Raw genomic sequence first — 14,570 nt, forward strand, 5'->3', positions numbered from 1 at the left:
TATTTTGCGGTTCCCGGTCGGTCCCCAGCGGCACTTAGCCGCGATTCTATGGAACTGTTTTGGGCATTGGACCATGTGTGCGGTTGGCCAAAACTATGACTTTGGTAAATTCCTGAACCCCTGATCCGATGTGGGTGATTTTTGGATATGTTGTTCACCTAGATCGGGGTTATCAGAGGATGTGGGGGTACTTTTGTGGGGGTTTGTATGTTTTAAAGGTATTCTTTTTTTTTTTATAAAAATTTGTGTTTTTGTGTCTGGAGATAATTGAGTTAATACAGTACTTAACTCAATTATCTCCCAGGTACAGAGGAAGGATTGACCTAGTTTGTATGGGAGTGTTCTGGGTCTGAGAGCCAATGTGATTGTGTATTTTTTTAACCTGATTTACTCTCAGGTCCAGGGGGGAGTGCCCCTTGCATGGTGACTGTCATTAAAGGCAAAGTGTGGTCCCATTAAAGTCAGTTCACTTCACCCTCAACACGCAGCCTTGTCTTGTGATTGTAGGGAACAGCTATACCAGCTATACCTACTTCGGATTGCTATACTGGCTATGATCACTAGCTCTTGTAAGCGCTACATAGCTATACCTGCTAGACTCTCTGGGGTAGAATAGGTCCTGGCTGGGGTCCAGGGTGGGTGGAGGACAGTGAGATCTCAGACAAGCTGTGGCGGCTAAGGTGCTATGGTGCTTATGGTATCCGGTGCGGTGCTTATAGTATTCCAGGCTACTAGGAAGCAGTGATTGACAGAGGCACCCAGTCGGGGTGCCAGGCGGTCTGTCACAGGACACGATTGCTCAGACGGCCTCTAGAGGTGCTTCCTGAGTCACTGATGTTCAGCAGCTCCATGTTCTGCATGGAGGCATTTAACTTTCTCCATAGAGTTGTATTGAGTAAATGCATCACTATGAGGAGATGCTGGTTAGTGCAGAACGTGTTTTGCCGCCCATGAGTGATAGCCTCCCTTTGCTTTCCTATGGGAAAGTTTGATAATCTCAGCCAAGGGGGCAGAGATTGGGCAGGGTCAGCCGCGATCGGACATGTGTGGTGCTGGAACAATTTGTCAACAATAGAGTCAGGAATACACTTTGCATTTCTGACTCTATAGTGCGGCTTTAATTTGTAAATTAAATACAATGGTATCAGTATGAATTGAAATTGCTTTATTTTAATCACTTCTTAATATTATACTATTGAACAGATCCTACCTCACCAGGCTCATTTTATGTTACTGATATCGGAACAAACACCATTTCCTTGTCCTGGGGAGAACCAGTAAATATGACCAATGTGACAAATACTTTCAACATAAATTACAACAATTCTACATCCTCTTGGACTGTGTCAGTAAACACATTAAATGTCACCCTTCAGAACCTCACATCTGGGACTAATTACACAATTACTGTAGTAACAGTTGGTGCTCGGCAATATCAGAGTTCTCCTGTGATCAGTACCATCTTCACAAGTAGGTTTACAGCTTTCTGTATGTCATGCAATATAAAGTTTTATTGTGCTATCTCTTGCAGCTCTGGATAAAAATAAAATATCATAACTTTTACTGGACACTTTGGAATCATTAGGATGTTTATCTTCACTGATACATTAATCATAAACTGTATGTGTTTAAGGCTAAAGACTTTAGTACAGTAGGAGATGTTTCCTTAGTGTCAGTAATTTGAATAGATATTTACTATTTTATATTGCCATTTATTAATATATATTTAATATTTTTTAGTGTAATTTTTTTATATATAAGTTGATTGCATTTTATTTTCAAACTCTAGAACCGATGCCAGTGAAACAGCTCAGAGATAATGGAACGACTACTGCATCTGTTTTCCTGATTTGGAATCAACCTGATGAGTATAGAAGTGATTACACCTACAGAGTACAAGAAGCAAAATTCTCATCTGTTGTGATAAATAAAACAACGGCATCAAATCAACTCAATGTAACTGATCTGACACCCGGAGTAACATATACATTCACTGTTTTTACACGAGCGGCTGATAATGTCACTGAAAGTCAATCTGTCTCATATACAACCAGCACAGGTGAGTGAACAAATATTTATTTCTAACGTTATATTGCTCTAGTCACTATTGAGGTGACAGGGCCAGCACTGCAAGAGTTAAAAATGGTCACTTACCTTTTCACCAATGTGAAGAGTTCAGGGGTGCCTTTGTATGTCATGTTTGTGTTTGCAGGATGGTGTTTTGTGTTGGTGTTTTTTTGCTGGGATATCTGTACATGTACTGCCACATACATACATTTACATACACATTAACAAACAGAAACACACCGACACATACACAGTCATATACACAAAACACATACACACACAGACACACACCTTGGCACATACAAACATAGATACAAACACCTTGACACCCTGGCACACACAAACACAGATACACACTGGCACATACACCCATATACACAACTTGACACACAGATACACACTGGCACACACAAACAGATAAACACACCTTGACACACAGATACACACTAGCACATACACACACTGACATACATACAGATGTATAGATACACACACTGACATACACACAGACATATGGATACACACACTGACATACACACACTTTGACACAGAGATACACAAACTGGCATTTACACACACAGATACACACACTGGCAGATACACTTTAATATACAGATACACACTGGCAGATACACACACTGACACAGGAACATACACACAGACACATGTACATACATGTTTATATGGTGACTTCCTTTAGTGCTGTTGGCTTAGGCTGATGAGCAAGGTCGGCAATTGCTCAGTCCCTGCTGCTCCCTCCCTCCCTCCAGCCAGCATGCACTGTCTGGGAGGAAGTGCTGTCACTTCCTCCCAGAATCCCACACTACAGGGGCCTGGTCGCGTTCTGGACTGCTGTTTAGCGATACCCACTGGGTGGCACTAAATGCTTGGGCCACCCGATGGGCAAATTGCAGCAGAACCCCAATGGTCTGCACTTGGCATTAGGTGACTTTCTTGATGATGTCTGCAATTTAAACAGCCCAATGTCCAATAATTTGTACCCATTACATTTTAATGGCCAGACTATAAAAAGTACTGTACATTTACCACAGCTCATGTTTATAATTGCAAACAGCCTCACGTTAAAGTTGACAATTTAAACATAAAGATTTTTTAAAAATACTAATAATATGTGTCCTGGTCTAAAAATGTGTGCTCTGGTGTATTTTTACTACTATTGTAGTAACAACATACACCAAAAGGGACACTGTAGTCACTAAAACAACTTTAGCTTAATGAAGCAGTTTCGGTGTATAGATTATGCCCGTGCAGTCTCACTGCTCAATTTTCAGCTATTTAGGAGTAAATCACTCTGTTTATGTAGCCCTAGTCTCACCTCTCTGCATGTGAATTTAAAAGCCTTCTCTATTACTTTCTCAAAATAGTCATGTAATGTATACACTTACTTTATTCCAAATGTTGTTTAATTTAGAATTTCTTATCTCCTGCTCTAACAGCTTGCTAGATGCTGCAAGAGCCTCCTGTATTTAATAGACATGTGCAATTCGTTTCATCCCGAATGTACATTCGGACAAATTTTGTGCAATTCAGACATTCGGATGCTTACAAATGTCCAAAGTGCGGAAGTTCCGAAGTGCCAAAGTTCAGGGCTCTCAGTGCCAGGACTTCCACCACAACCACTTACACATCTGTAGTGCTACCAGTGCCCAGACTGCCACCATAACCACTTACACATCTCCCACTTCCTGGACTATCATCACAACCACTTACAAATCTATAGGGCTTCCACCTCCCAGTGCCTGAACTTCCACCACAACCACTTACACATCTATAGGGCTCCCGCCTCGCAGTGCCAGGATTTCCACCACAACCACTTACACATCTATAGGGCTCCCAGTGCCCGGACTGCCACCACAACCACTTACTAGACATGTGCAATTTGTTTCTTGCAATTCGGACATTCAGATGCTTAGGAAGTTCCAAATTGCTGACGTTCTGAATTGCCGAAGTTCCGAATTGCTGAAGTTATGTAGTTTGGAAGTGCAGAACCGAACTGAATGCCATTGGTCCTAATTGCCGAAGCAGACACATTTTTTTACTTACCCGAATTACCGAACCAAATTTTTTGCCCATGTACATCCCTAGTATTTAACTAAAGTTCAAATTACAGAGAGGAGATAAAAATGTTAAAGAAAGTTGTTTTGTAGACAATAGTGCCCGTTTAAGTTAGTAGAATGTGAATAATGTGAATAACTTGTGTTAATGTCTGACCAGTCTACACTTCTCAGGACCATATTTATTAAAGCACATTAGCATTTTTCAGCTATAGTTTGCTAAAATTTATGTACTTAATAAAAAAATAAAAAAATAAATGTTTTACCACATTCTTGACATTTAACACTGAATTGTCTTGACACTATTGGGTTAACTTAGTGAGAGTATTCTTTCTAAATCAAGATCTTTGGATATTTGTGGACTACATTTCCTGTAATCCCCTGCTACGTTGGCTTGGAAGACTGCTGCTTTCTATATATTGATATGGTTGTGTAAATTGCATCTGTAGTTAGCCCAGTTTTAAAGCAAGTCTTGTTAGTATTTTTCAATTATATCTCTTACTATTGACATTGGAACTTGCCACAAATGCTTTGCAAACTGTTATGTGTAATGTGTTGTTTTTTTTCTCTATAGGGGTAAACTGGATACTTACACAGCCTGATGAACCTCCCTCGTCCAATCAAATTTCTTTTAGCTTCCCTGAGTTTGAAAGCACAAATGAACCTATAAAGTCTTATGCTGTGATAGTAACAACTGGAGAAAATGGTACCCTAAAAATGTGTTTATTTCTGTATCCCCATACTAGGGGTAGGCTACCTTTGGTATTTTAGCTGTTAAGGACTCAAACTACCATGTTGCTCTTACAGCCATAATGCTGGCAAAGCATCAGGGGAGATGTTGTCCTCAACATCTGGAGTGCCGACAGTTGCCTTATCCTGTACTATACAATTTTGAACATGTTATACAATTATGGTAATGGTTAAGTAAATGGTAATGGTGATGGTTAAGTGAACCATTATTTGAAATAAGCTCAAATTAAACTTTACCCAAGTTTGTAAAGATTGGCTCATTTTCTGGGCTGTGTAATCACATTCACAAGTTAAAAAGTAGACATGAGCATAAATTTGTTTTAAGACATTCATCCAAATAAAATATCTTAAAACAAATGAATCAGTTCTGAAATTTGTTTAGTTCATACCTAGATTCCCTGTATGGGTTAATGGGCAATTCGGATAATTAATTCACATATGATCTGAAAGAAGTACGGAACCAATTAATTTGGTGATATTAACCCCTTCAGGACGGAGTCAATAGTACACGTTCTGATCAAAACAAAACGTAAACAAAAACTGGAATTTGCGCTATATGTCTGTTCACCCGTAGTTCCCCTCTTTCATATTATATGCACCTACACTTATTATATATCATTTGGTTCAGGAGAAACAGGGCTTTCATTTTATATCAAATATTTATATATGAAACATAATTTATTATGAATAAAATAAAAAAAATGTGAGAAATTTAATTATTTTTTTTAAATTTGTAGTTCCGCCTCACATTTTAGCTGTACATGTCATAATACTGTTAGGTTTTACTGCAACAAAAAGCACATATTTGTAATCAGCGATGTCTCACGAGTACAACAGTACCCCCTATTAACAGGTTTTATGGTGTTTTGGAAAGTTACAGGGTCAAATATAAAACGTTCCATTTTCAAAATGAAATTTGCCAGATTAGTAATGTTACCTTTGAGACAGTGTGGTAGCCCAGGAATGAGAATTACCCCCATAATGGCATACCATTTGAAAAAGTAGACAACCCAAGGTATTGAACGTGGGGTATGTTTAGTCTTTTTTTAGTAGCCACTTAGTCACAAACACTGTTTAAAAGTAACCAATGGAATCAGGTGGGTGTACCTTCTTCTATTGATTGTCATATAGACTTTGATTAATAGATGGTGTTGAAACACCACAAGAAATTCCTATTACAAATTCCAACTACCACTTTGTATAAAGGGTTAATTGGATTTTGTGATGCATTTGATGTCACAAATCTTATCTTTTATGGGTACCCTTTATGAAATATATGTCAGTCGTCAAAGAATTTTCTTAGACTGACCATCTCTTTATTGGGCTATAAATTGATGCATTTGATTTTGACGCATTTTAAATTTAAAAAGTAAAAATGACTTAAGAATCATCTTTTTGTAGTAATCCTGTGTCTGGTTTTCTTAGTTACACTGAAAGAAGAAACCCTATCTCTGGTCAGTGTTTAGGTTAGCAGCACTACTTTGGTCAGTGTTTGAATAGAGTTAGCGAGAAATAAAAATGTGTCTAAGCTTTGCATTTTGTTACAAAATGGAGTCACATCTACTAAGTGGTGACTTTACAGTATACATTTTTAATTTCTATCTTAACACAAAATGTCTGATATAAAATACCTGACTATATATGTAAATATATATACACACACAAGTGAAAACGTGTATGACATCACAAGTTTACAAGTGGCATTATGTTTATTCCTAATTTTTCTAAAGTCAAAATCATGTTCATGTGGTATCAATAATATATGTTTGATCACAAAAAATAGATAAGTAAAATAGTATTTTTCATTCATGTCCCAAATACAATTTGTTAATGCTGTTTTTCTGTGTCACCTGCTAGTGCTCAGTCTCGAAGTTGGACATTCATGTAGTAGACATAGTTTGTAAGCAAAAGTCTCAAAATCTAAGACTGTTTAAGGATTTCTTTTGAATAATTCTCCAAATATTCTGCTAAATCTTTAGTTGCAGGCCAGGTTCCAAGTCGTGGAATTCTGAACAAGACATACGATGATTTCAAGAATAATAAAACAAATACATATGTCTCAAACATCAAAGAAATGGCGAGCCGGACTTTGAGATCTCTTACGGCAAATTCTGTAACTGTTAAAATTGGTGCTGGAGATAAACAATATGGCTATTACAATGGACCCTTGGAACCATCTACATCCTACTGGTATTGAAACTTGTAGATGATTGTATTGTACATTCTTTATTTTTTAATATTATAAATTGTGAAATTAATTAAAGCGGTGGATTTGGTACGTAAATAAACAGGTGAGTATTTGGAATATAGCTAAATAGGATGTATACAGAAAATGTATTTATTGTTGCAGATAGGGGCTGCTTAAACGTCTGCATGCCCTTTTAGCTTGCGTTAGATATGCATAAGGCTACCCTAGCTATAAGATAAGGCCAGGGACTAATAAAAGTATTTGGAAAACAGGGCACACTAGATGGGCTGAATGTTTTTTACCTGCCGTCACATTCTATGTTTCTATGGATTCCCCGAGCAAATTAAAGATTTATTCAGTTTATGGGATAGCAAGTTACCTATTGACTTCAATTGAGGTATTGGTATTCAGTGAGCAGAGTAAACCCACCCAAAATCTTAACCATCTTAAAGGCAGTGGAAATATAGAAGAAGAAAAAAACATTAAACCACCAGACAGAAAAACTACTTGTAGTGTGCAGTGTATACAACAATATAATACTAAAATAAACAGTTGCAAGTTTCAAAATACTTTTAAAAGAAAACACCACACTAGTACCTTTTGCAGCAATAGCGGGGGAACTACCACATTCTATTTTTACTAATACCAATTTTGCTATTGGTTTTTTATATATTCTTATTGACAGAATTTCAATATAGTATGGCAGTGCTACAATGTTATACACAACTGATCTTTGCACAATGTATGTGTTAATAGAACATAAACATTCCAAATGAAATACATCTTATATATATTGTTTGCAAAGAAACTATAATGTGAATTGTACAGTTTCAATGGGAGGTCTGCCTAAACTCATTCAAATGAGAGCTTTTAACTTATTTTTAAGTATTAATAGTTTTAAAAGATAAAATAGTTACCGTATATACTCGAGTATAAGCCGACCCGAATATAAGCCGAGGCCCCTAATTTTACCCCAAAAAACTGGGAAAACGTATTGACTCGAGTATAAGACTAGGGTGGGAAATGCAGCAGCTACTGGTAAATTTCTAAATAAAATTAGATCCTAAAAAAAATATATTAATTGAATATTTATTTACAGTGTGTGTATAATGAATGCAGTGTGTGCGTATGAGTGCAGCGTGTGTGTGTATGAGTGCAGCGTGTGTGTATGAGTGCAGTGTGTGTATGAGTGCAGCGTGTGTGTGTATGAGTGCAGCGTGTGTATGAGTGCAGCGTGTGTATGAGTGCAGCGTGTGTATGAGTGCAGTGTGTGTATGAGTGCAGTGTGTGTGTGTATGAGTGCAGTGTGTGTATGAATGCAGTGTGTGTATGAATGCAGTGTATGAATGCAGTGTGTGCAGGGCCGGTGCAAGGATATTTGCCCCCCCCCCATATGTCCTGACCTCCCCTCCTCCTCCCTCAGTGGTCCTTACCTCCCCACCCCCGTGTTCCTTCACCCCCCTCCCCCAGTGGTCCTGACTCACCCCTCCCCTAGTGGTCCTTACCCTCCCCTCCCCTAGTGGTCCTTACTTCCCCCTCCCCTCCCCTAGTGGTCCTTACTTCCCCCTCCCCTCCCCTAGTGGTCCTAATCCCCCCTCCCTCCCATAGTGGTCCTTATCCCCCTCCCTCCCATAGTGGTCCTTATCCCCCCCCTCCCTCCCTCCCATAGTGGTCCTTATCCCCCCTCCCTCCCATAGTGTTCCTTTTCTCCCCCCCTCCCTCCCATAGTGGTCCTTATCCCACCCCCTCCCTCAGATAGTGGTCCTTATCCCCCCTTCCCTTCCATAGTGGTCCTTATCCCCCCCTCCCTCCCATAGTGGTCCTTATCCCCCCCTCCCTCCCATAGTGGTCCTTATCCCCCCTCCCTCCCATAGCGGTCCTTATACCCCCCCCCCCTCCCATAGTGGTCCTTATCCCACCCCCTCCCTCCCATAGTGGTCCTTATACCCCCCCTCCCACAGTGGTCCTTATACCCCCTTTTTTATTATTATTTTTTTTTATTATTATTTTTTATTATTATTATTATTATTATTATTTTTTATTATTATTTCTTATTTTATTTATATTTTTATTTATTTTTTGTCCCCCCTCCCTGCTTGATAAATGGCAGGGAGGGGGGCTCTCCTTCCCTGGTGGTCCAGTGGCAGTTCAGTGGGGGGGAGAGGGGGGCTGGCAGAGCTGTAACTTACCTGTTCTGCAGCTCCTGTCAGCTCTCTCCTCCTCTGCGCCGTCCGTGCAGCTCCTTCTATCAGCTCACACTGTAAGTCTCGCGAGAGCTGCGGCTCTCGCGAGATTTACACTGGGAGCTGACCGAGGTGCTGCACGGACGGCGCGGAGGAGGAGAGAGCTGACAGGAGCTGCAGAACAGGTAAGTTACAGCTCTGCCAGCCCCCCTCTCCCCCAGTCTGTATTATGGCAATGTAAATTGCCATAATACAGACCTTGACTCGAGTATAAGCCGAGTTGGGGTTTTTCAGCCCAAAAAATGGGCTGAAAAACTCGGCTTATACTCGAGTATTTACGGTATGTTAATATATACAATTGTCACAAGCTACTATTAACTCTAACAGCATGCCTTTGACTCCAAATTAATTTATTCTTCAAGTTTGGAGAAAGAATGTGTTTTCTAGACTTTAATAAAGTTCCAAATATTTTTTTAGGATTAGTGTTGCTGGATTCACCGACATTGAGTTTGATAATGCCACAGGAACCATTCTGGAGGATCGCTCCGTAGCAAAGTTTTCTCCTTTCTCAAACGAGATTAAAACATCTGTGAATTCCTCTCAGAACACATCTCAAAACTCAGGTATACCTGTAGTATAGCACTATGTGGAACTAAAAAAACAGCTTTATAATGAAAGAAGAAATTAAGTAAATTATTTATTAAGGATCAATCATGCTTATAATATGAATATATTGAATACCTTTATGAATTACACTCATGATTATATATTGTTTTTATAAGGGCTTTCCCACGCTATGCTATCTCAGTCAGAGCACTCTGAATGGTTGGCTTGTAAGCTAACCAAATAGCTCTTACAGACAGGTGCCACTTCTCTCAAATTGTGAGCCATCACTGTTTAGTATCTATTTAGAGTCCCCACGGTGGGGAACAAGGGGGGAAAAAGGATTCCAAATCCACACACTGCTAGCTCGGGTGGAGGAATGGGAGATAAACAGTGACTGGTCCACACCCGTTCTTTAATTTGAAGCTTCCACCCTATGCTCACAAATGGAGGCACGAGAGACCTTAGCCTTGAATGTAACTAGCAAATGGGCAGAAATATATTTCAAGTAATTTGTCTTTTATGACAGCAAGAAACCACTGGCTGTTACTATTTAGCGTGGTGGGGCGTTTTGGATATAAAGGATGTTTAAGACCATGTTTATACAAATATAAGCTTTGTTTTAATTGACATTTTAATGATTAACAACGTTAGTCATTAAAAGCGGCTGATGCTCACGAAACAAATGTATCACCTGTTTTATTTCAAGAAACCGACCCATTGATTGGGTTTGTCTTCTTGAATTTCAAATGGCTTTAAATCAATCTGAAATTTGAAAAAAAAAAAAAGTCTGAAAACAGTCGATATTTATTTTATTATTTTATAATGAAAGCCTTAAATTGAGACCATAATTAGAGCCCTCCAGGTGTTTTGGGTAAGACTTCCATTATTTTCTATCAGATATAGACCTCAATTATTTAGAAATCATTCCAATCTGTTGGGGGGGGGGGGGGGACGGACTTTGTATTTATTTACAGAAATCACCAATAATGTATATGGCAGTTTAAAAAAAAAAAAATTTTTAAAGTATTTATTCTACTAGATTGGAATAATTTCTGATGCAGATTCAAACAAAATAAGTCTAGGCCATAGACCTCAGTTTCATATTGTTGGAGAAGCTTTTCAAATGTTTTTTTATTTTTGCATAAACTTTTAAAATGGAAAAAAAAAACACAGAAACACTGAACATTCAGACTCTTACCACAATGACCACTTCTAATCACTGAAGTGGTCATGGTGGTTGGAGTAACCCTTTAAGTCGAGGCCTTTGTAAGACAAACCACCTTATGTTCAAAGTTATTTGAGAACATAGTTCTGTTAAATATATCACTTTTCACAATCTTTTTTACTAGTTTTAATATTACACCAATATGCAAAGAATATCGTGTCTGCATGCTATCATACGATGCTTTTGATTTTAGGTGCCATAGCGCTTATCCCCCCATTACATAACTCTTTCCTTCCATCTCATACCTCCCATCCCATTTCTCCTTCCTTCCATCTCATATCCGGCCTCTCCATTTATTTTTCCTCCTATCTCATATCCCCCCATTCCATTACTCCTTCCTCCCATCTCATATCACCCCATTCCATTACTCATTACTCCTATTTCATACCCTCATTAAATTACTCATTCCTCACACCTCACCCCCATTCCATTACTCCCTCCCCATCTCATTACCTCCATTCCATTACTCCATCCTCCCATCTCATATCCCCCAATTCCATCATTCCTTTCTCCCATCTCATATCCCCTTACTACTTCCTCCCATCTCATTTATATACCACATTCAATTACTACTTCTTCCCATCTCATATCCCCCATTCTATTACTCCTTCCCCCATCTCATATCCCCCATTCCATTACTCCTTCCCCCATCTCATTCCCCCATTCCACTACTACTTCCTCCCATCTCATATCCATTATTACATTACTTCTTCTCCATCTCATATTCCCCATTCCATTACTCCTTCCTCCCATCTCATATCCCCCAATTCAATTACTTCTTCCTACCATCTCATATCCCCCATTCCATTACTCCTTCCCCTATCTCATTCCCCCCATTCCATTACTACTTCCTCCCATCTCATATCCATTATTACATTACTTCTTCCCCATCTCATATTCCCCATTCAATTACTCCTTCCTCCCATCCCATATCCCCATTCCATTACTTCTTTCTCCCATCTCATACCCCTTCATTCTATTACTACTTCCTTCCATCTCACATACCCCCATTACATTACTCCTTTCTCCCATGGGCTGAGCCATGTTTCTCTCAGCAATTGTAACATCATGTAATCTGTGCAGCGAAGGGCAAATGATAGGTATTTATTCTGATTATTTATTTTATTTGACTGTTTATTTTTAAATGTCCATATATTATGATTTTAGCCAATATTTTCTTGCTCTAGAACCGAAGACAGTGAAACTCCTCAGAGACAATGACAAGACATCATCTTCTGTTTCCCTGATTTGGGATCAACCTGACGAGTACCAGGCTGAATATAGATACAGAATACAAACAACAAGTGCATCATCTGCAGTGATAAATGAAATTATTGTTACAAATCAAACTGTTAATGTAACTAATCTGACACCTGGGGAGACATATACATTCACTGTATTTACAAGAGCAGCTGATAATGTCACTGAAAGTCAAGCTGTCTCATATACAACCTGCACAGGTGAGTACAGAATTACCTCTCTAGGGGGAGAATAGTGGATATGGTCATTATAGCAGGCAATAGGGACTTCAAGTATATTGAAAATATGCTTTAAGAATATAACAAATTCCTTCCTATCTTCCTCCCTTCCTTCCACCCTTCACTTCCCCCTTCCTTTCTTCCTCCTTGCCTTCCTTTCTCCCTTCCTTCCTTCTCATACTTCCAGTTTGCATATATCTATTTAAATACAAAATATCATCTTTTATTTCTCCAAAAAATTATATATAAGCAGCATCTGCATGCTTTTTAATATAATATGTATGACATATCTCAATATATAAAATAATAATATCAAAAAACTTCACCGATCACAGATTACATGTATTTTTATTTTAAGTTCTGTTTTTTAAGTTCTGTTTGATTTCCATTCTGCTTTCTTTCAGTTCCGAGCCTGGCTCAGAATATCACAGTAAATAATAAAAATACTACTAATTCAATCAGTGTGAACTGGACAATACCATCAGGGAAAGTGGATAATTACACAGTCACTCTGAATGGAGACGTCAACAGAACAACCACAACTAATTCTACACATGTGGATTTCACAGACTTACTGCCAGGCAGAAACTACTCCATCACTATACAGACAATTAGTAGTAACTGTAGCCAGTCAGCAGCTCCAGTGATAGAGGCAACATGTGAGTATGATAGGATCATTGGGACATTGTGTGCACTGTGACATTATTGTAATATGGTTAAAGGGACGCTATAGTCACGAGAACAACTATAGATTAATGTAGTTGTTCTGGTGTATATAACCTGCCCCTGCATGCATTTCTATGTAAACACTGCCATTTCTGGTAAAAGGTAGTGTTTACATTAATACCTAGGAACACCACCAGTGGCTGTTGCTCAGACGGCCACTAGAGGTGCACCCTGAGTCACTGATGTTCAGCAGCTCCATGTTCTGCATGCAGGCACTTAACTTTCTCAATAGAGATGTATTGAGTAAATGCATCACTATGAGGAGATGCTGGTTAGTGCAGAACGTGTTTTGCCGTCCATGAGTGATAGCCTCTCTTTGCTTTCCTATGGGAAAGTTTGATGATCTCAGCCAAGGGATCAGTCGCGATCGGACATGTGTGGTGTTGGAACAATTTGTCAACAATAGAGTCAGGAATACGCATTTGTATTTTTGGCTCTATAGTGCGGCTTTAATTTGTAAATTAAATACAATGTTATCAGTATAAATTGAAATTGCTATATTTTAATCAATTCTTAATATTTTACTATTGAACAGATCCTACCTCACCAGGCTCATTTTATTTTACTGATATCGGAACAAACACCATTTCGTTGTCCTGGGGAGAACCAGCAAATATGGCCAATGTGACAAAGTCTTTCAAGATAACTTACAGCAATTCTTCATCCTCTTGGACTGTGACAGTAAACACATTAAATGTCACCCTTCAGAACCTTACTTCTGGGACTAATTACACAATTACTGTAGTAACAGTTGGTGCTCGGCAGTACCAGAGTTCTCCTGTGACCAGTTCTATCTACACAAGTAGGTTTACAGCTTTCTGTATGTTCTGCAATAGAACATTTTATTATGTTACATTCTGTGTTCTGAGCTGGTTCTACTCATTGTGCTGTTTCTTGATCCCTTAACAATTTGCACAAAACATTATTTTTTTGACATATAATTAAAATGTATAGAAATAAATCAATTGTATTTTCTCTTTCTGTAGAACCAATGAAAGTGAAAGAGCTCCGAGCATCTAATGTGAATTTTAATTATGTTTTCCTGAATTGGAATCAACCTGACGAGTATAGAAGTGATTACACCTACAGAGTACAAATAGCAAACACTTCATCTGTAGTGATAAATAAAACAACGGCATCAAATCAACTCAATGTAACTGATCTGACACCCGGAGTAACATATACATTCACTGTATTTACACGAGCGGCTGATAATGTCACGGAAAGTCAATCTGTCTCATATACAACCTGCACAGGTGAGTGTAAAATAAT

General features: G+C 38.7%; 1 protein-coding gene across 1 annotated transcript in view; it reads left to right on the forward strand.

Annotated features, from left to right (window-relative positions):
• The window catches only part of LOC134578544 (receptor-type tyrosine-protein phosphatase eta-like), a 101,121-nt gene that overhangs the window by 8,891 nt on the left and 77,660 nt on the right, over positions 1–14,570 (forward strand). Inside the window, exons 6-12 of the mRNA XM_063437522.1 lie at positions 4,717–4,848; positions 6,872–7,082; positions 9,741–9,886; positions 12,282–12,554; positions 12,977–13,231; positions 13,834–14,100; positions 14,285–14,554. Coding sequence (XP_063293592.1) covers positions 4,717–4,848; positions 6,872–7,082; positions 9,741–9,886; positions 12,282–12,554; positions 12,977–13,231; positions 13,834–14,100; positions 14,285–14,554 — 1,554 coding nt within the window. The remainder of the gene's footprint in view (positions 1–4,716; positions 4,849–6,871; positions 7,083–9,740; positions 9,887–12,281; positions 12,555–12,976; positions 13,232–13,833; positions 14,101–14,284; positions 14,555–14,570) is intronic.

Source organism: Pelobates fuscus, chromosome 12 (assembly GCF_036172605.1).
Source record: "Pelobates fuscus isolate aPelFus1 chromosome 12, aPelFus1.pri, whole genome shotgun sequence".
NCBI lineage: Eukaryota > Metazoa > Chordata > Amphibia > Anura > Pelobatidae > Pelobates > Pelobates fuscus.